Source organism: Anoplopoma fimbria, chromosome 7 (assembly GCF_027596085.1).
Source record: "Anoplopoma fimbria isolate UVic2021 breed Golden Eagle Sablefish chromosome 7, Afim_UVic_2022, whole genome shotgun sequence".
Taxonomy (NCBI): domain Eukaryota; kingdom Metazoa; phylum Chordata; class Actinopteri; order Perciformes; family Anoplopomatidae; genus Anoplopoma; species Anoplopoma fimbria.
Genome location: NC_072455.1, coordinates 9,091,936 through 9,115,440, shown reverse-complemented (window position 1 = coordinate 9,115,440; position 23,505 = coordinate 9,091,936). Strand labels below are relative to the sequence as shown.

The 23,505-nt window shown below is 40.3% G+C and overlaps 1 protein-coding gene across 5 annotated transcripts in view; it reads right to left on the bottom strand.

Moving 5' to 3' along the window:
- LOC129093045 (serine/threonine-protein phosphatase 2B catalytic subunit gamma isoform-like) overlaps positions 1-23,505 on the bottom strand; it is a 35,174-nt gene that overhangs the window by 3,058 nt on the left and 8,611 nt on the right. For 2 of the 5 annotated variants that reach the window (XM_054600917.1, XM_054600918.1), the window contains exons 3-12: positions 23,019-23,143; positions 11,757-11,868; positions 9,716-9,861; positions 9,373-9,512; positions 7,995-8,072; positions 7,610-7,911; positions 6,711-6,788; positions 5,606-5,690; positions 4,721-4,818; positions 1,438-1,464 (exon numbers count right to left, since the gene is read on the bottom strand). In XM_054600917.1, the coding sequence (XP_054456892.1) occupies positions 1,438-1,464; positions 4,721-4,818; positions 5,606-5,690; positions 6,711-6,788; positions 7,610-7,911; positions 7,995-8,072; positions 9,373-9,512; positions 9,716-9,861; positions 11,757-11,868; positions 23,019-23,143 (1,191 nt within the window). The remainder of the gene's footprint in view (positions 1-1,437; positions 1,465-4,720; positions 4,819-5,605; positions 5,691-6,710; positions 6,789-7,609; positions 7,912-7,994; positions 8,073-9,372; positions 9,513-9,715; positions 9,862-11,756; positions 11,869-23,018; positions 23,144-23,505) is intronic. The other 3 variants (XM_054600920.1, XM_054600921.1, XM_054600919.1) reach the window with 3 other exon arrangements.

Below are 23,505 nucleotides of genomic sequence, written 5' to 3'. Positions count from 1 at the left end.
TGCACAGTACACACATCTCAATGTCAGTTGTAATACCTTAAAGCCAAGTGTTGTGATTGAGTGCACATGAAAACCAGTGGTCAAGCAAACAGGAATCAAAATGGGAAGCTAAAAGTGATAAATCTATGGTAAACATAATAGGATAAAAGGAATAAAGTCAATGATGTGTAAGCTGTGATTAAATGGGTAGCTAAAAGTAATGATTTAACAGTTGAAATAGTTAGCTAAAAGTAGTGATTTAACAGTTGAAATAGTTAGCTAAAAGTAGTGATTTAACAGTTGATCTAGTAAGCTAAAATAAATTATATAACAATTAAAATAAGAAGCTTGAAGTTATGATTCAAATTGGAAATAACTAAAAGTAATGATATAACAATTAAAATTGTTAGCTTAAAGTTATGATTAAACAGTTGAAATAGCTAAAAGTTACCATATAACAATTTAAATAGAGAGCTTAAAGTAATGATTTAACAATTGAACTAGTTAGCTAAAAATAATGATATAACAGCTGAAATAATTAGCTAAAAGCTCAAAGTAATGGATACAAAGTTGAAATAATAAGTTAAATAAGTTTAAACCAACCTAATCACTGACAATTCACTTGTATCATACAAAAAAAGGTTGGGAACAACTGCATAAAGTTATTCTGCCTGAACACACTGAAGTTATACTGTACTCCCATATCTGTGGATATATTCTGCACCATAGCAACCAGGGCTAAATGTTTTACATCGTAGGTATCACATACATAAAGGCCTGTTGAAGCACACAGCTGCCACTCTCAGCCAGAAGGGGCAGACGGTGTAGCAACAGCCAAATGGTGTAACAGGATTAGCTTCTGAAAATGTCCTCGGCAGGGATGTCCCTGGTCTTATCTTAGCCAGGTCTTAGCAAGCTTTTCTCTGTGCGGGGAGCCACACTTGGCAAGAAAAGAGGCCATGTGACCACTGCCGGGAAATCCTTGTCAACACGGAGCAAGTCGCGTCCCAAAACTGATACACATAACTCGCCCTTCTGTATCATGGACTTTTATTATATGCACTGAAACAAACCTGGTTCAATATTTAAAAGTACCTCTTTAACAGACTGTCTCATGCAATTGTTGCACCCAAAACAGTTTGTTGCAGTAGTTTTAGTCTTACACAAGCTTCTTTAGAATTCATGATATGTTGATATTTTCATATATAATCTATGATTCTTTTATTGCTCCACTGCCACCAAGTATATAACATTCTATAGTGACAGAACCAGCGTGGTCCAACAGACACTGACGATGCAAGAGCAACCGGCGATAAATGAATATACAGTTACACAATAACCAGTGATAGAGAAACAGTGGGGACACATTTAAACATTAGAAGGGTGGGGATGTGATTAAACGGTGAAAATCACACACAAAACAAAAGAATGAGATTTGAGCCTGACAGCCATGCGTACCTTGTGCTTTAGCTGCCTCAATCGTAGCTACGTTAATGGGAGTTGAAGAAGGGGGAAAAAGGGGGAGTCATCAGAGAGACAACAAAGTACAACAGTAATATCAAACGGTAGATCCCTGCTGTGATAAACATGGGGAAACGGATAGCAGAATACAGGCCCACACATGTCATTATGGAAGAAAAATTCACCCTCGATCAAAACATGTTAGTTAGTGGGTGGGAAGGTCAGAGAGAGGAAGCCTGCTGGAGATTTAAGATGGTGTTGGTGTTAAAGGGTCACCAGGACTTAGGCGTGGAGAGCCAAGGATGGGATTTGGCTGAGCGCTAAGAGTCTAAGGCCAGTGTGAGGTGATGCACGGCGATGACTGCGCCAGGACGACACATGTGTACAGGGCAGCGCACATCCTGTTGGATGTTTGTTTATTTATATATTCATAATAGAGCAGAATTTCTTGGTGAAACTTAATTGGATTAATATTTATATGAATATATATCAGGACTCTTCATATCTGATGACACATACGGAGGTATTCACTTCCAATTGGATGTGCGGGTGTATCGTCTAATTAAATCACTAAATGTAGAAAATCCTCTTGCATGGAATATCATTTCTTAGAGAAATGGCTATGCATTCAAGATGATTCTAAGCTGTATTTCCAAAGCAGCCTGCAGATAATGAATAGCAGCTGCAACCATTTTTCCCACTCCCCTCCATAAATATCAGCAGTAGTACAGTAGCTGCAAAATCAAAGTGGGGAAAAACAAAGTGAAGAATCGAGAAGGACGGACAAAAATACACGATCGGTTGCCCTCCCTTTGTTCAAACCGGCACCGACTGATCTGAAAGCTGTGGCTGGGGGAGCGGACGCGGACAATGACATTCTCCCAAAAGGTCATCAACGTGTGGTTTTTCTCCTTCAGTTGCACCGCAGCTTCTGTAAGCCTCCGGTGCAGCAAAGCGTGACTCCCCAGCATGTCCTCTCGGCGGGCGAGACCAGGCGCTGACCTTTAGATCATAGGGCGAGTGGCCGCTTCCAGGTGACAGGGTGACCTCCCCCGACCGGCCGGCCCGCAGCTGAGCCCAAAAACTTTTTTTTTTTGCTGGGGACTCCAGGCAAAGTCTTGCCGCTGCTTCCTGTTGTTCCTGTGTGGTCATGCGGTCATTGATGAGAAAAATCTAGTCCACCTAATCTGGATTTCTAGACAGACCACAGTGTTTTCCTGTGAAACAAGAGGTTTGTTGTGGCAATTTGTATTTTTGGTTTCTTTTAGCGAGTACAGCAATGTTGACCTTTACACCTTTGCCATGATCATTGTCTTACATTGAAAAAGAGCAGCAGAGGACACAGTTTCTATACCTCCATCGATCTTTATCTTTAACGATATACACTTATTTGCTTTTTAACAGAATTTAGATGTGAAACTGAAAAGCGATACTATGCACGTTTGTATAGAAAAAATGAGCTGGAGCAATAATTAGAAGTTAAAATGAAGGGTGAAAATGCTCATGACAGAATGGGTGCCATATTGGAAATAATAGACATACAGGCAACATAATAGAGTTTACGAACTGTCACTAAAACCTGATTATGGTGGGACGTTCTATTTTGATCAAGTTTATATTGCATATATACAGAACATGTACCTTTTTATTTTCCTTATTCATTTATTTAAATTAATTGATTTTATTATTTATGTTTACATTAGTTCTGTTGTTATTCCTTGTATGTAAACAGTGTATGTGTGTGTAGGGGTTTGTATGTACTCTAAGTCATCCGGACCTGGACCTTAAACCGATAGATATTTGAGAATTATAACATTTTGACGGAGATCTTCTTTTTTTACCTGCGCAGCTTTTCTAGCCTTTAAGACACTTATTCAGCAGTCCAGGAAACACACCGACCAAATGCATGTGTTGTAAATCATATCACGTGATGCTTCTCAGCCAATCAAATGTTTATTCGATGAGCATTGCGGTTTGAGTGATTAATACAAAAAACGGGAGAGAGACGGGCGAGGGTAAATTGTCGGACAAGTATGCAAGTCAAAGAAGTTATTTCACATGGCGTTCTCCAGAAAAGAGAAATGTTGACAGTGAGACACGAGGCTTTAAACATGAATGGACAGACTATGTTAATTCTACCCACGGGCAATTCAAAACCAGTACTTCTCATATGTTCACAGACTGTGGCAATTATTAAAAGCTGCGATGTGAAGCGCCACTATGTGACACAGCACAAACTTTTGAGCAAACTTTCCCACTCTGATATGAATTGAAGGCCCGGGAATAAACTATCTAAGGGCCCAACATGATCAATCCGTTTGAATCCTACCACAGATATAGTCCCTGTACACATATTTCTTCTTTTTAGAAAATGAGAATATAATATTTGCTTTTTTAGGCATCACTTCACATCTCAATGAACTGAATTTAAAGTCAGTTAAATACAAATTTTAACAAGGGATATATAAAGTGTTAACTGGTGAGCTTTAGAGGGGCCGTCAGGTGGATTTTGCTACCTTTGGACAGAGCCAGGCATCAATCCTCTCCTCTAACTCTCAGCAAGAAAGCAAATAAGCAGATTTTTTCAGCTTTATGTAATGCATTTGTGATTAGGGGTGAGACTAATGCAGGAAAGAAAGTGTTATAAATAGTGATACTGCTTTGCAATTACCTAGTATCAGGGACTGAAATTTTTACTTATACTACGAAATATTATTTTTAAACATCTAAATTGAAAATAGTCAGTTATTAAGGTTACATGATATATTCCATATTTCTATTTTCTGGTGCCACTGACCCACTGTTTACAATTCTAAAACGTTCTACATTTTTTTTATATAATAGCAACTAATCAATCATATACAGCGACACTTCCTCTTGCCATTAAGTAAAAACTAAAGATTAGCTCGCAGCAAAGGGTTTCCTGAGAGGTTAGTGATGTGCCAGACAGGTGGTTTTTTATTACCCGCCCCCCAATACGAAAGCTAATTCGCACAGCTCAACCCACAAAAATATGTGTTCATAAACCACCTGAATCTGCCCTGCAAACCGCTACAGCTCGTGGGGTGTGTGTGAGTTTGTGAGAGAGAGAGAGAGAAAGACCGAGGGAGGGGAAGAGAAGTTTTGACTATTTCACACAAGTTACTCACTGGGATCGCTGCTTTGTCCCTTTTTGACCCGCCCCACATCAGTTCTAGGGGCCGTACAGCGGGGCCGTGCTAAATGGCATCTAGTGAGGAGTAATCAAAGAACAGGGAGACCGAGTCTAAAAGACACTTACCAGTCTGCAAGGTCTGCTTCCCCCCCGACAACACTCCTACGGGAAGAGTTCCAGTTGGGGTGAGGCCTTTGAGCGTGAGCACATTCTCGCTCTCCTCCCTGGTTGACAAAGAAACACGGGCACACTCAGGGTATGCACATACATTACATGTCAGCAAGTGGGGCAGCACGCACGGTTACTGTTACCACGAGGTCATAGGTTCAATCGTCACTGGATATTTAACCTTAGCCCGCTCATTGGGTTGAAGGACTCTAAAGCTCTAAAGGGCCATGAGCCGAACGGCTATCATGTGTCCTAGTTCTGTAAGTGGGTCAGCAACAAGGCATTTTTATAAGGATCGCTTGCAAGTGTTGAGATCCACTTTATCGCCAACCCACTTGGATCTTCATATCATCCATCTTTTTCTCCTCTGCTGAGCCGAAGGAAACTGGGATAAACAACTTAAATAGTACTTTTGAAAATAACTGTGTACATATGAAATTATTTTCCGCTTGCAAAGCACTGTGGTCAAAGTCAAACAAATCAAGAGAAGTTTTAATCTGTATTTTACGGTTTCTGGTATACCCTCTGATGCCACTGACCCAAATGCGCTGGTCTGAGCAACGGGCCTCTCTTGCAGCGTGATGGCGGCAGCGGAATTAATCTGGAATAATGTCTAATGTCATTATACGGTCTGCGTGTGTCGTGACTCATCTCGTGCCAGCTCATTAATCCTAACATTGTGTTTCCAAACACAACTTCATTGTGCACTCAGCTGACCTGCGATTCGATTTGCACAGAGCTCACTGTGAGCTGCATGTGCAGGCGCAGCGGCTTCAGGAGTGTTATCTCATGAGAAAAGGAAGAGGAACATCAAAGGGGAGAGCGGTAATGACAGGGACAGACCTAAGGACTGCGAAGACTCGGGCCATCTTCCCCACAGCGCGGATCTTGTTCCGGATGACTTCCTTGCGCATCGCTGAGGTTCCACCTGGAACGAGTTTCAGAATGTTATGGTTAGACAGTTTACCACCTGGAGTGTTACATACAGTAACACTGCCGTAAAATGAACAACGAGTTGTATAAAAGCCTTGTGTGAGGTAAACAAAGGATGAAACATTTCAGAGACGAACTGAGGGTTTAGTAATGTGTTTCAAAGCGTAGTGGCAGAACTCCCTCGTCAGCTTCAAACATGTGGGACCTAGACCGCGGCGTATAAATCGCCCCACATGAAAAGTACAGCTCCCAGCATTCTATGTCATGAGGTGTTTTCAACTTGTTTTCAATTCATCCTAATCAACAACTAAACTGAAAATGCAATTTACAGAATCAGAGAACGGAACCAGAGAGAACTTACTACTCTATAAACGTACTATATATATCCATGTATTTTAAGACTGAAGGCACTAACATCTCTACTTCACGATCATCATTGCCACCAGCGATGTGATGTCACTTCCTTTTTTGGATTAGTTGACGTCGAAGGGGTGTGATTTGGTTATTATATGTGGGTTAAAAAATAAAATCTCATCAGACTGTTGGAGCTTGGAGAGAATATTGTCGCACGTTTGTGAAACTTTCTTTCTTTCTGACAAGGTTATTGTTTTTTCTGTTCAATCTGAGTTGTTTTTCCTGCCAATGCAGAGCAAAAACAACCAGACGAGTCTTATTCCAAAATCTGAGGTCCAATGTTTTCTGCCATCCTGTTTGGACAACAGTTAAAACATTGCACATTGTGGACTATATTCCTGAAACTATTAACCCTCATTCAGTGCTGACGTACATCTTTAATTTTCCAAATTGGGAAATATTCCCATTTCTGCACCTTTTTTTTTTTCTTGCCAGAATGTTAATGTCTAAGAAACAGTATGTTTTACCACTTTGGTAATATAGACTCAAACTGGGCATTTATAATAAAAAAAATTATTATTTATGCTGATCACCAAATAGATTGTATCAAGTATCCTGTTCAAGATCGTGATCACAATGTTTTTTGCTCTCTCAAGCTTACCTTCATAGAGGTCATCTCCCTCTGACATGAGCTCGTCGTCAGAGCAGATGTTCAGTACATTCACCAGCATCTCTGTCACTGTGGGGGAGAGAAGAAACATTAAAAAAATGTTTTTGAGGCAGGGTTTGTGTGATCCTGACTTACTGCCAGTTGGAATTTTTATCTGGAAAAGAACAAGTCCATAAACTGATAAATTCAGTTGTGATGTGATTAGATGGAAACCAAATCAGTATTGTTGAAAGGGATACATTCATGTGAATGTCCTACCCAAATATAAACTTCTACAGGCGGCTATAAAAGCAGAAATACATACATACATACAACAAAGAGACGTAAAAAACAACAACAACAAACAGTTACATATGACAAATGTTTGGATCAAAAATTTTAATGTTTAGCTTTTTGTTATACAAAGGTTAACTTTTAGCAGATACATTTACAGTTTCAGATGTGAATGTTTTTGAAAAACAGATTTAGCAAATGGGCTAATACATGCAAACACATCAGCTTCATAGACTAAACTAAAATGATTGCCTCACAGTTGTATGTCTCCGCCAACCGGTTGAGTCACAGCTTACAGCCACGTCAGTCCAAAAACACTTCATAATTTTATTCTCTTTTTTTGTCATTGAAAATTTTTGTGAAATTGTCATATTTTTCACATGGACCCTTTGACCACCAAAATCAATTCATCCTTGAGTCCAAGTGGACATTTGTGCCAACATTCCCTCCCGTCTTTCCTGAGAATGGGACGGACGGATAGGCGGGGAACCCAAAAAACATTAAGCCTTTGTCTGGGTCAGTTTTCTTCACAAAGTCAAGGAACTTCAGTCAACTCAACACAGGTTTTATTTGGGGATTTCCATCCACATTTTCTTCTAAATAAACAAACAATGTACCTTTTTCTCCAACAAAAGGCAAAGACCATGTGAAGACATCCATGAAGTTGGGCAGCCAGTAAGGGTGGGGAGAGCAGTTGAACTGTCGGATGTTCATCACGTTGTTCTCGTACTTTAGTACAGCAGCTGGGATGGACAGAGGGAGAGAGATATTCAAGGACTGAAGCCTGGTAAATACGAAAAGAAACGGGAAATAAGGACAGAAACCTTTGTTGTTGTACACGTCTAGGTAATTTGGTGCGGAGAAGATTGTGATTAATGAAGGGAAGCCTGTGGTCTGGCTTTTTCTGTACATCCGATACCTGTTGGGCCCACAGAGGAAAAGAATAATCAGCATTTTCTGCATCATAATACGTCGGAAATGAAAAACTGTAACTCTACTTACCCTGCATCCTGTGCTTCATGGGCTCTTATTACTGACAGCAAGTTATTATTTACCAAAAAGTCACAGACGGCTGAGTAACTGCAACAAGAAAGAAAACCAGAGAGAGACGGACCTGTTAAAAGAAAACACTGAGGGGAGGTCAAGGCTTATTCCAAACTTAAAGCACTAAAAGGAACAGCATGAGGCGACTTGGGACTTCACTGCCTGTGGAAGTACGTTCATATTTACTTTCAGCATGCCATGCCCTCTGCCCCGGTTGAGCTGAGGGTTTAAAGATGCTGAGCATCCAGAGCTAGCACTCTAGTATTTATTGGCTCGGCTGGCCTCTGCAGAAGCTGGACTACAGCCAGAGCAGACGAGCTCTGCTGGAGGAAGTTTAACCGCCTTTCTTTATTCGCAAACAATCCGTTAAGAATGAGCAAGAAAAATGTGTGGGCGATCAACATTTCATAGATCAACATAAGGCTAAAATGAATACTTTCTGACCAGGAAAAGATTTGACTGATCCAGCTGTTAGTAAATCCATTAGTAAGTCTGTGTGTAAAGTCTCTCCTAGTACTGCTAGCTAGCGTAAACTAGTGCTTCACTAAATCAATCACATCTTAAACCATAGACTGTACATAAGAATTAGAAATAGTTGTCATGACGTCACTCATTGGTTTGTGGGCTGCAGTTTTTATATGATGAGCCCTTTTACTCTCCTCTTAATTAGAAAGACAATGCTAACATGCACACTTTTAGCAGCTATAATGTTTACTATTCTCTACATTTTAGTTTAGCGTGTTAGCATGGGAGTGTAATTAGTTCTGCAGGTGTTTGGAGTCCTAAAACTAAGATCACTAGAGTAATTACATTTTTTTTCCTTATGGGAACAAAAACATGTGACCTTTATTTTATGACAATCCATCCAATAATTGTTGAGCTATTTCTGTCTGACAGAGCGACCAACACTAACATCCCTGGAGACGTGCTGCTAGTGTGGCTGAACATTTTCTCACAATATCTTGTAGTTGGTGCTCGGCCCAGCTTCTAAGTGCTTGTACTCAAAACGACAAACATAGCTGTATCACACTAACTATTTTCAATTCAATTCAATTCAGTTTATTTTGTATAGCCCAGAATCACAAATTACAAATTTATTTTTATCTGTTTTTTTTATTTGCTCTGCAAGCCTCAATAAGCTGTTTGACCAACAAAAAGAAAAGTAAAGCTACATCCTCTGACCTGTGTCAGGCAGCCTATTTTCAATTTTATTATTTTGTAGTTTGTTTTGGTCTTACTAAAGAAACGCCTTATTTGATATAAAAAATGTAAAAAAGAATCAAAATGAAGTGCTGTACGTGTGTCTGCTCTGAGAGTTTGCGATGTTGTTTAATACCTGAAAAAGTAAGAGCAGCCTCTGACGGAGTTATGGTTGAAGTGTTCGCTTGTCTTTTCGCTGCCGTAGTCCTCGCCGGGGTCGGCCCAGATCAGGTCACACATGGGCCCGAATGCCGGAGGCTCCTTAAACCTGTCTAACTGTAGAGCAACATGGACACACTTGTACAGTTAGAGATACTGTATGGTTTAGACTTCTAACATGCAGAAAACCACTGTGGTAGAAAGACATTTAAAATCAAGAAAATCAAGCGATTCATCGGTTTTCTAGATGACAGAATTAAGTGTTGTTTTTTTTATTTCACCACATATTCATGCGCTTAGTGATTAGATTGATCACTTACTTTCCTTATGTCGTCTAGGCAGTTGATTTCTGGTGAGAGTCCACCGTGCACACATAGGAACTGTTGGTTGAGCAGGGCGGCGAGGGGCAGACAGTCAAAGGCCTCCATGCAGGCGTCGTACACCCGCTCTGAGTATTTGATTTTACCTGCAGCAAACACAACGTACGGTTTATCTTTATCTGCAGCTCAACCTGCGTTAGAATCATCTGTAATGTCTTGACCATATCAACATTGGTCGGATGTGTTGTGAACACAGCTCACAGTGGAGGAGCAGCAGGACTGCTGGAGGCAGCGTCTGCAGTGTCACTAGCACAACACTGCAGATCGGATTAGGGCAGGAGGAAGTGGACTTCCTTATAGGGAACATAGCCATGTGACACAGTACAGTGTGGGTGGAAAAGACTGTGCTCGTGTACCAAGAGTGCTGCATTCAAGCCATAGAGAAAAGTCTGTAGATCGAAGCTTTGTATTTGAAATGTGCACTCTCAAGCTGTTAAGCCAGTGTAAGTTCAGGGCTTAAGACATTTTTAAATGATTAAATTAAATGTAATGGTCACACAAACAATTCATTTTAAAAATGCATTCTGCCTAATCCTTTTTAGGTGCAAAGACAAAGAGACACCCACCTGTACTCATTGGATTAGAGAGATAATGCAGCTTTTGCAGTAAGAGGTAGATTCCCTCTTACGGTATCTACTGATCTACTGTTTAATATTTTATATCCGTTTTATATGCCATGAATCACCCATGTTGAGAACTGAAACACACTGGATGTGAAGGTTGCTGAACTGTGAACGCATTACCGCCGTTTGAATCAATTAAAACATTTTAGCAGATTGCTTTGTATATTGTGTATATATTTATCTTATTGTCCATTTAATCTTTCTTAATTGTTTTCCCTTAAAGTGTGTTGGTGGGTGGGATCTGTTGCTATTGTAGAGATGATTATTATTGTATAATTTGTTTTTAGTGAACTATTAAATTACATTTATTTGTCTGTTTTCAGAGAAAAATCTTTAGTTAAATATGAAAAAACGTTTCAGGCATTACAAATTTCATAAAATCATGGTGGGTCACAATTTTTGGTTTTAAATAAGATTTCTTTGATGCTTCAAAGCACAAACTCAAAATAACTTAAAAAAGCGTTTTAGCTGGCAAGATTGAATGAAAGCAGTTTATAACAATAGTTCTTATTGGACATTAAATTTAAGTTATTAGCATTAAATTAAAACAATGAGCTGCATTGAGCCATATTAGAATTGGAAACAGACAGGCTCGTCTACTCCCACTACATCTGATTTTTACTGTGGTATAGAAAACACTAAAACCACACAGTCATTTTAGCAGCAGCCACTAATGGAGTAGACCTATAAACCTTTTGCCAAACTTACTTTGTCATGCATGCATGCATGAAATATCAATTATTTCTTCTTGCTTTATCTGCTCATTTAGTAAACACACACACTCTTGCCTGCTTTCATTATGATAAAAAAAATAGATTTATTCTATAAGTATCAGGCCCTGCCCTAAACGACCACCAACTACACCACTGAGAGGTGGTGCACTGTGTGATGAGGAACAGATGAGCCGGTATGTAGTGAGCTTCATCTAATTGCAGCTGGCAGGGTTGTCTTTGCTGTCTGCCAAAGTGTCTTTGTTTCTGAGTGTGCATACTAATGCCTCCGCAATTTCTTCGCACGCACGCACAGGCACACAAACACACGGACAGATTCACACATCAACAGCATGCCTGGCTGCTCTCCATGCTCCAGCAGTTTATAGTCTGCAACATGAAAAAGAAAAAAAGGCTTCTGTAACACTGAAGAAGTGCCACGTCGTGTGACGGGACTTCCTGAGTCAGTCACCTCGCAGTTGTTTAATTCCTCGTTTGAGCATCTTGCGTGTGAAGAGGATGATCAAACTGACCCGCAATATAGACAGCTATGGCAATCCTGCACTTACACTACGAGCATCGTCTGTAATCTGAAACCTGATTGATACGGGCCGCCATGATGTGGCCGAGGGATGTGCCTGCACTTACATTCCTGTTTGAAGGTGAAGTACTCTGTGAGGTGTCGGCACTCGTGGTTCCCACGCAGGAGGAAGAGTGTGCTGGGGTGGTTGATCTTGAGCGACCAGAGGTAGAGAACACACTGTGAGGACGACAGCGAGAGAGAGAGAAAGAAAGAAGGGGAAAAGTCACAGATGTGTACTGAGGATAATGCACAGACCTTGAAAAGTGGAAGATGCGGAGGTGCTCGTATGATTCCCTTGCGAGATTCGATCATATGGCGCTCCCTTCCCCTGCCAACGCGAGTCGTTCTAAGGCTGCGCTGTTCACATCATTGCAGTCATTGGTTTTAAGTGACTTTAACTTTTTTTTCAAATAAAGGAAACGACATACTCCCACACGCTTCATTTGTCCTTGCTTCAGTCTGACGGTGAAGCTTGATCTAGGGCGGCACAATTAATCTACATTTTTTGGGGATATGGCAATGTGGTCTACTGCAATTTTAGTAATAATAACAGTTCAATTTGACATGTTTTTCACTGAAAATGGGAATAGCGATCAGATATTTGTCAAAATAATCGATTATATATTTTTTCAAAAATAGTCCAGGCCTACCTTGATTGCAATTTTCTTGACCCATTCTGATTTCCAAAAGTGTTACCTGCCAATTCAGATTTTCTTTCTAAGAACTATAATTGACAATTTAATTTTTTTTTTACCACGGCCCCAGAACGTCCCAAAAAATACCTGTCCTGAAGTCGGTGTAAACCGTCAATAGGGGTTATTTGCATGAAACAAATTACATTTATTTAAAAAAACATCCTAGCATTAGTAGTTTTAATTATTTATTATAAGCTGAAGGGAGCTAATGTTGGGAAGTTTAACAGGTCAAAATTCCTCATATATTTTATATTACTGAGAAAAAATCTCCTTCAAACAAGTGGATTTATTCAAGTTTCTCGCCAAAAACTACCTTTTACAAGATAACATTTGAACACATGATAGCGTTATAATAATCATTGTTACTGACTGCAGCATAATGCTGTTAGCTCTGTGCTGTCATCAGACAAGCCTCTCACTGTGATTGATCTGTGCAGCATGATGGGAATGAATTACAATATAAGAAGTGTCTGACTAAGATGGTTGTTCCAAATCATTTTAGGGTTGTTCCTCCACGTCTTGTTTTGGACTTTATGTCTCCAAGAGATGACACACTGATGACCTGTGTGTGGCTGTACGTTACTGTCCGTGCCGCTGTGTGCGACTTAAAGTCATCACGCAAATGTGACCTGCAAAAAAATACAAGACAGCCGCTCAGCTACAAAAACACGTGTTTTTGATCGGCAGCCGATAGCTCTGTGCTTCTCTATTCGTATTGCAGTTTACAGGCTATTTTATAAGAAAACATAACTGTCATATGGATCCACTCGCACTGTTCCATCAGGGGACACAAACACACATATGATTAACAACGCTGCGTGCCGCAGACAGATCAGAAGCAACACTTTCCTCTTTGCCACATTATGAGGCTTAAGTAAAAAAAAAAAAAAAAAATATATATATATATATATACAGTGGGTACGGAAAGTATTCAGACCCCTTTACATTTTTCACTCTTTGTTTCATTGCAGCCATTTGCTAAAATCGAAAAAGTTCATTTTTTTTCGCATTAATGTACACTCAGCAACCCATCTTGACAAAAAAAACAGAAATGTAGAATTTATTAAAAAAGAAAAACTGAAATATCACATGGTCATAAGTATTCAGACCCTTTGCTGTGACACTCATATTTAACTCACATGCTGTCCATTTCTTCTGATCCTCCTTGAGATGGTTCTACTCCTTCATTGGAGTCCAGCTGTGTTTAATTAAACTGATTGGACTTGATTAGGAAAGGCACACACCTGTCTATATAAGACCTTACAGCTCACAGTGCATGTCAGAACAAATGAGAATCATGAGGTCGAAGGAACTGCCCAAGGAGCTCAGAGACAGAATTGTGGCAAGGCACAGATCTGGCCAAGGTTACAAAAGAATTTCTGCAGCACTCAAGGTTCCTAAGAGCACAGTGGCCTCCATAATCCTTAAATGGAAGAAGTATGGGATGACCAGAACTCTTCCTAGACCTGGCCGTCCAGCCAAACTGAGCAATCGTGGGAGAAGAGCCTTGGTGAGAGAGGTAAAGAAGAACCCAAAGATCACTGTGGCTGAGCTCCAGAGATGCAGTAGGGAGATGGGAGAAAGTTCCACAAAGTCAACTATCACTGCAGCCCTCCACCAGTCGGGGCTTTATGGCAGAGTGGCCCGACGGAAGCCTCTCCTCAGTGCAAGACATATGAAAGCCTGCATAGAGTTTGCCAAAAAACACATGGAGGACTCCCAAACTATGAGAAATAAGATTCTCTGGTCTGATGAGACCAAGATTGAACTTTTTGGCGTTAATTCTAAGCGGTATGTGTGGAGAAAACCAGGCACTGCTCATCACCTGCCCAATACAATCCCAACAGTGAAACATGGTGGTGGCAGCATCATGCTATGGGGGTGTTTTTCAGCTGCAGGGACAGGACGACTGGTTGCAATTGAAGGAAAGATGAATGCGGCCAAGTACAGAGATATCCTGGAAGAAAACCTCCTCCAGAGTGCTCAGGACCTCAGACTGGGCCAAAGGTTCACCTTCCAACAAGACAATGACCCGAAGCACACAGCTAAAATAACAAAGGAGTGGCTTTGGAACAAGTCTGTGACCATTCTTGACTGGCCCAGCCAGAGCCCTGACCTAAACCCAATTGAGCATCTCTGGAGAGACCTGAAAATGGCTGTCCACCAACGTTCACCATCCAACCTGACAGAACTGGAGAGGATCTGCAAGGAAGAATGGCAGAGGATCCCCAAATCCAGGTGTGAGAAACTTGTTGCATCATTCCCAAGAAGACTCATGGCTGTACTAGCTCAAAGGGTGCTTCTACTCAATACTGAGCAAAGGGTCTGAATACTTATGACCATGTGATATTTCAGTTTTTCTTTTTTAATAAATTTGCAAAAATTTCTACATTTCTGTTTTTTCTGTCAAGATGGGTTGCTGAGTGTACATTAATGCGAAAAAAAATGAACTTTTTCGATTTTAGCAAATGGCTGCAATGAAACAAAGAGTGAAAAATTTAAAGGGGTCTGAATACTTTCCGTACCCACTGTATGTGTATATATATATATATATATATATATATACACACACACACACACACACACACACACACACACATACATACAAAAAGCAGAGCAGCATTTACAATCCGGTTGAACTTGCTTTCTTTTCAGTGCTCGGTCAAGGCGCCGCTCAATTAGCTGCCACTTTACCACTCTCGACCCACTCTTTTAACATGCGCCAACCGCGGCCTGCTATTAAGTCGCTGGAACGAGATGCCAAGGTAAGTGAGTCAGCAGGTGTGTCATCACAGAACTGACAGTGGTGGAGAACAAAAAATGGAAAGAGGAAGCCGGGACTAACTTGTCTTTTTCTCTTTTAATGTAGGTAAATGTGTAGAGGGGGCTGTCTGCGTGGCTTGATCTCTCATGTGCGGAGGCAGAGGGACACGGCTGGAGGCTGACATGGGCTTTAATGAGAGGAGCCTCTGCCGCCTGGTGTTGGAGAGCAGAGAGCCAGACAAAGGGAGAATGGCACAAAGCTTGAACACTGACTATACTTCACCTCAAATCCAGACACACTTCAGCGTGTGTGTGTGTGTGTGTGTGTGTGTGTGTGTGTGTGTGTGTGTGTGTGTGTGTGTGTGTGTGTGTGTGTGTGTGTGTGTGTGTGTGTGTGGACCCAGCAGAAAAAGAGGAGTTGAGAGACCGAAATGAATCGCTCTGGAAAATTGCTTGCCTGCGGGAAAGGTAATGCGCCACTTCAAGAGGCTTCAGCGACTCTTTATGTTGCCAAGGCGACCACATCCTGATATCCATTTTCCTATATCTGTCTCATGTGTGACTTGAGTGAGCTCGGTGGCCTTGCCTTGAATTGTAGAGAATTGTTCAGCCCTGCCAACTAAAGAAGAAAAAATAATGGTCTGGTGCTTTTAGGCTTTTTTGTTTTGTGGCGACATCAGCGACAAAAACGTACCCGTATATTTCATACAGACTATTCCATATTTAGTTACTTGACTTTAATCATAAAGGAGGCCTGAGCTGGAGAATTGTTTTGAGCAAAATAGGGCTACTTATGATTATTTTCCCCATTGATTAATCTGAGAATAGTTTTCTCGATTAATCAATTTATTCTTTAGTCCAGGCAGCATTAATGATGATTCTATCCGGACCTCTGACTTCTTTATGATGAATGGGAATTTAAAAACAATAATACTTTTAAAGGAGTGTTGTTGTAAACCGCATGCGCAGCTAATCCAGATAATACGGCAATAGTTTCACTCAATTGAGCCGATAAAATTGATTGTTCACTGTGTGTAGACAACTCGTAGGGGAAACAGCAATGTGAGAGAGATGACGTCCTGGAGTAGGACAATATATATATATAACATCAAATGATATATATAAATGTCTATTGTTTGTATTTGTTCAAAAATGTTTCTAACTTGATGTAGAAAAGCCAGCGGCCGAAACTGCCTCACTCAGTTGGACAACGCTTTACGTTCCGGATGGATGGGAACAAAGCTGGAGCGAATGGCTGTGTTGAACTGGCCTGCTACTGTTCTCCCTGGTCTCACCCAGTAGCAGTACACACTCATGTTTGGATCAACCTACAAATGTGTGTCAACTTCCTCCTGAACATTATTAAAACCTAGGTACACTTCCAGATTCACATATGAGCACCTGCTTATATGAATGGCACCAACTCCATTCAAGATGAGACTCAAAACTACTGGCAGGGCGTTCACAGGCTCCTTTCTCTAAACTGGAGAGGAAGTAGCAGAAAATGTTTGAAATAAATAAAGACTAAATGCACTGTTAATTTTATTTGTTTTATTCAGAAGATTTTGTCTCATTTTTTCGTTAATTAAACTAGGATCAGATCATTTTCTCATAGACTTCTACACAATCTGACTTCTTTTTGAAACCAAAGGAGTTGCCCCCTGCTGCTTGGTAGAGAGAATGCAAGTTTTAGGGCACTTCGTTTCGGCTTCACTCGCCAGAAACGGATGTTGCTGCCTGGACACATCCCTCCGAGCTGCCTTGTTTTTAGAGTAATTTCTTGACTGCATATCATGTCAGAATTTAGTGTGTGTTGTTCCATTACTTTTAATGAATTGCTCCATGTTAGTTCTTCACAGTGGGATCTACACTCTAGACCAGAGGTCTTCAACAGGGGGTCCGCGACCCCTAGGGAGTCCGCAGAGGTACTGCAGGGGGGTCGTGAAATTTTTGGTTGATTAGACAATTTTTCATATTTCCCCCCCCCCAATTTGTTTTAGACAAATTTAAATGTCTTTAAATACACATTAACATGAATCAAACATACTGTCATACTGTCATCATTTGTGTAATGAAACGGAGGGAATCACGTTAAAGATGAGGTGTCTTCTTCTGTCTGCCTGAACAAAAAATATCATTTTTGTTTGTTGTTTAAACTGCTGAAAAAAAATTCCCGCTCAAAATTACTGTAAAACAATACCCAGTAGAATGTATTTACTGTAGGATTAACCGGGGAATTAAATTTGACCATGATGCTTTGCGGATCTACAGCAACATACTGTAACTAGGTTCTACAGTAAGCTTTTGGCCAGTATACAGTAATAATACTGTAAAAACTACAGAAACTTGTTACAGTGCAGTATATTATTATGCCAAGTGTATGGACATTGTTATGAGCGAAAATGGATCGTTTTGTAACTCGACCAAAAAAACTCCACAAGCACAAGAGAGATACCCTCCACCTCAGAAACCACCGGTGAAAATGCAAGTGGCGAGGCGGCTCCTGCTGCTGATGTAGCAGCTGATAAGGGTAAGCGCAAACGAGAGAAGACACGAAAATATACAGATATTTATCTGAAATTTGGATTTACCTTCAAGGAGACAGATGGCATTGAATTACCAATGTGTGTCATTTGCTCTGCTGTGCTGTCAAACGAATCTATGAAGCCATCAAAGCTGCAGCGTCACTTGGAGACAACCCACAGCCACTTAAAAGACACACCTGTTGAATACTTCCAAACTAGTCTCAAATCCCTCCAAGGTCAACAGACATTGATGAGAAAATTAGCCAAAGTTGGTGAGCTAGCTTTGAAATGCTTTTATCAAGTTGCTCTTCGGATTGCCCAGAAGAAACAGCCATACACACTTGGAGAGGATTTAATATTGCCTTCAGCAATTGACATGTGTAAAACAATGTATGGGAATGATATTGATAATAAACTGAAAACTATTCAAGTGTCGGACACAACCATTGCGCGCCGTATTGACGAGATGGCATCTGATGTGAGGGTGCAACTGATAGAGAAGCTGAGGTTGGCAGATGCATTTGCATTACAATTGGATGAATCAACAGATGTGTCAAGGGACGCCCAGCTTCTGGCGTTTGTGCGCTTTGTCGATCAAAATGAAATGCAGGAGGAATTTTTGTTTTGTAAGCGGCTTCCTGAACGCACAACTAGTTCTGAAATTTTCGAAGTGATTGATGTTTTTTTCAGAGAAAATGACATTCCATGGGCAAAATGTATTACGCTGTGCACCAACAGTGCAAGAGCCATGGCTGGTTTAAAAAGTGGACTAATCGCGCTTGTAAAGGATGTGGCTCCGCAAGTGATTTGGACGCACTGCATGCTACACAGGGAGTCACTTGTTGCCAAAGACATGAGTGCTGAATTGTCAGATGTCATGGACTCGGTCGTGAAAGTTGTCAATATAGTCAAGAAGAGTGCTTTGCAAACATATCTTCTCTAATCTCTGTGCTGCTGAGGGAGAAGAACACACTGCGCTACTGTACCATTCTGAGGTTCGATGGCTTTCACGTGGAACAGTGTTGTCACGTGTGTTGGAATTGCGCACGTCTATTCGGGAGTTTTTACTTCTCCAAAAGCGCACAGAGCTGGCTGCACTTTTCAGTGACAATGTCTGGGTCACCAAACTTGCATATCTTACTGACATTTTTGCTGAGCTAAACAAACTTAAAAGTTCTATGCAAGGTCGCAATACACATGCCATTCAGCTGTATGACAGAATGGAAGGCTTTCTCCAAAAAATCAGAAGATGGAGGGAGCGCATCAGGGAGGGAATACTTTCCATGTTTCCATCAGTGGATGAGCTGGGAGATTCTGCTGTGCTCTCCCCTCCCGTAACACGCGCAATTCTTGCGCACTTGGAGGCGCTCAACGGTCAATTTAGGAACTAACTTTTCTGAGGCTGACTCCTGGCGCAGGGACAAGACATGGATACAGTTTCCATTCAGAGACAACACAACAGACAGCGCACACCTGACAGTGACAGAGGAGGATCAGCTCATCGAACTATCCACTGACAGTACGTTCAGAAACATATATGAAACTAAATCACTCACCCAGTTCTGGATCTCTTGCCACAATTGGCAGCAAAAGCTATGATGAGCCTTTTGCCCTTTGCAACAACATATCTTTGCGAAAGTGGATTTTCCTCACTCACCTACCTGAAAAACAAATACAGGTCAAGACTGCAGCCTGAGGCTGATATGACCCTCTGGTAACCTCCATCCATCCAAGGATAGACAAGTTGTGTGCTACTCATCAGGGTCAGACATCTCACTAATGTGGGAATAGGCCAATGTGTGCCATCCACATGGCTTGATGATTCACTGTCCCCCTACATGTATGTTTAAAAAAACAACCCATGAATTTGTCCATTATTTTAAATAGTTCAGTATTGTATGCAAAATAACAGGTATGTTTATGCATGGCAGTGGCACTAATAGGCCATCACTCATTTTCATTTCCACATTTATGTTTAAAATAAAAACGTAAATTTGAATATATGAACCTGTGTATTATTTGAATAGCTTAGTATTGAATGCACAATAACAAGGTATGTTTATACATGGCACTAGGCCCAGTTTAATATAAAACACAATTTTATACAATATATATAGTAGGGGGTCCCTGCTCCATCTCTCTATCAGTTTGGGGGTCCTTGGCCTGAAAAACATTGAAGACCCCTGCTCTAGACACATCACTAACGAGCACTGAGACGCCGACAAGCTGAACTGTTTAACGGGAGAAGTCACTTTTCTATAGAAATAAATGGGGAGATAATCGGCATCTGCCCATCATTCCCTATGCTCTTTCAGTCCGCTCCTTTCATCTGTGACATTTCACCCACCTCTGTGCTGCCCAGAGCCCATCAAAAGCCCCCACAGAGTGATCAAAATGTTAGCATACTGCCTCATTCACTCCACAATCCACCCTCTCCTCTACAAATAGACATTTATATACAAAACAACATTTTAGAAGCGTGTCCTCAGGATGTTACGAACAAATAATTAACTAAACAACCACGGATGAATGAGGACTGCCTGACAAGGCAAAAACAAGTTGTCGTATTTTAAGTAACAGCAGTTGACCCATTGTACCATATGTATATTCTTTTTGTATTCGTTATAGTATTGTGACATTTTCATATTATATAGGTGGAGGCTTCAAATAAGCCCAGTGGGCTTTCTGCCTCTTCCTGCACTGTAATATTATTTATCTATGTTATGTTTTTCAATTGTGCAAATAAAATAAAATAAAACTAAACTAAACTAACCGGTGCTGATGTCGGTGGAAATGGGCTCTCTTCCTTTGACTTTGATATTAGGTGATCCAGTTTTATTTATTTATTTAGGTATTTATTACTTTGAGTTTGATGTTCAGTTATCCTGACTTATTTTATTTGGGTATTGAAATAAAACTTATTTTTTAAAATATTTAAATAAAAAAATGTAGTAGCCCGGCTACTTTGACTTAGATATTCAGTTCAACAATTATTCAGTTTGTAAAGTCAAAGATTGTTCATTTAATAAAAAGAAAAAAGAAAATTGTGGCCCATTAATCGGTTATCTTTTTTCCACGCTCTAAACTATCTTTATTATATCGGCTTTTATAAATCCACTATCGGTCGCCCTTTAATTAGAAACCACCTTCTGCACCAGTCACATAAAAAAAAGAATTTTCATATAACTTCAGATGAGGCATTGCATTGTCTTATAACTTTGTCAGTTCAAAACCAAAATGGGTCAAATATGGATGGGGCAGAACAAGACATGTACTTTTTATTCCAAGCATTCTTCTTCCTTGGCAAAACCAGGCACCGACATTCCCACAATGCAACTCAACCACCAACAGTTTGGTCAGAGAGCTGTGTGTCATGCTAACGGCTAGTGTAGTCTCGAGCTACTATCATGAAGCACTTCTTTCCACCACACTTTGCTCCACAGTGTGACAGTTACTCCACGCCAACACATGTTTTTCTTTTTATGACTTCTTTAGGCCTTCAGCCCCAACCAACACTGGCTCAAGTGACATCACTTAAGGCAGCTGTTCAGACTTCAAACGGAGGAGTGAAAAAGATTTATACAACTTTTTACAACTTTAGTGAGACCTGTAAACAGACATTGGTGACTAAAACCAGTGAAGTTCACCTTAGTTATATTAATGAAGAAATATTAATTCTGTACTGAACTATAGTGCACACTTAAGACTATCATGCTCCAGGATGTGAGCTAAAATCTGAAAAGAATACTGATTTTGATGATGATATTAAAAAACGTCATGCTCAAAGCTAACGTTTAGCGCTTAAAGCGGTACCGTTTGGCAGATTTGTTTCCCCTACTCAAACACACAAACCATTGTAAAAGTACAATTGCTAAGTGTATACCCATATGGGTGGACAACTGGGGTAAGGGTTACACAGCAGTAGTGTTTCTATGGTGATTTTGATACCTTAACTTTTATAACCATGAAAGTGGGTCACCGTTGGAACTGCTGAGAATCCAAGGTTACTACAGCTGCCCCCCCTCCAGCCAGGAGTCTCAATAAGGGGGCTGCAGTTTCACTTTGTGCAGCCAGATGCAGCTCTCTATTCCATTTTTAACCATCTAATAAGCACGAATGAACTGTGCTCTTTAAAGTCGTATTGGAAATAGAATTTCAGACAGCGAAACCCATTTGGTCGCTTGGCACTGAAGTGAGATCCTCAAAGCAACGCTGCGGTAAGCCTTTAAGATTTCAATAGCTATTCTGACCCGCCATCTTAACAATCCAGAGAATCCAAAGGGGACATACCGTTATCCAGCTCAGTTTACCGCTATCTTTTTACATTCTGGGTTTCTGCCAGTGTATCACAAGCCCAGCTATATTTCATTATGTTGAAGCAATTTTGAGTATGAATTCCTATATTAGTTACACTTCATTATTATGTTGACATTATCCTGTTAGACTCTGCAATTCTAAATAAGCAGGTAATAGAATTCTAAATGTATTAATATAGCCTAATGACATCACCTTTCTTTAAAGTGCCTATTGATGCTGTTGTAAAGTATCTGTTGCGGCCCACTTGTACGAGCCCAACGTACAAACAAATAGTACGAAATGTCAAGATAAGAACACAAAAATGTGGTCAAGCGTTCTTTACCCTCACGCTAGCAACTATCGCAAGCTTATATTAGCAAGCAACCTCAGCTAGCTAGCCAAAATGTCAGTTACCTACGGAATCTGTGTTAAAGCTTTTGTAAATTCTTAATTCCGAGATCCTTCTTGGCTTTTGTCATCACAAAAACGATGTGGCCCTACCATAACGCAGCCATCAGTCTGTCTCTGGAACACAAAAAAAGACACTTGGCCCACCGGTCTTTAAATACTTCCAACAAGGCCTAACAACTATTCTGGCGCAAAACCCTTTACATCAACTCTTTTCATCAAAATTGAAAGCACCAGTCCTAATTCACATGAACTACACTGGGACAGAAGCAGCAGAGGTCAGGCTAACCCATTACAAACCAATTGTGAGTGTCTGTAACAATACACTGAAAAATATCAGATTTGGTCAACGCACCATGTTCACATTTTGGCTTGACGTCATTGTGCCACATGTCAAAACTTTTTTTACTTCAGCAGAAATTATTTTTAATTTCTAATTAAAAACGTATAAAATAAGAACTTTTACATGCAATGGTCTACAGAACCCATTTCTGCTGCAATGAAAAAAGTAAATGAGAAATCATAAAACAAAGCTGACAAAAGTAAACGGAAACGGTGAATTCAAACAGAATGCAAAAGGGTTAACTCACAATACAATCCAAATGGTTTTTTTAAACTGTAAAATAAATCATCAACTTACCTCAATACTGAAGTATCCTCGATCTACGTAGTCACCGAGGAAGAGATACCGTGTGTTGCTGGGGGATCCCCCCACTTCAAACAACTTCATAAGGTCAAAGAATTGTCCATGGACATCGCCACATACTGCAGAGAGACAAACACGCTGCTGTTAGTGCTCATGTGACAACAACTAGCAGGTAAACTGATATTTTAAACAGTCGTTTGTCTGGATGTCCCATGGTATACGTTGCCGTCTTTATTCTAAAACCGGCCATACTTGCAAATTAACTAAAATTATTTTAGATTTATTAAACATGCAAATTCAAAGCAGTTTTCTAGTATGTGAAAGGACAACTTTGATTTTTTACGTGTTTACTGACGTTGATGCAATAATATTAAGCATACTAATAATATAGTGACAGTACCAGTGTTGATCTTATATTGCTAAAGACATTTGACTTTTTTTCATTGAAAAAGTATTAATTACATTGTTTTTTTAATGGATT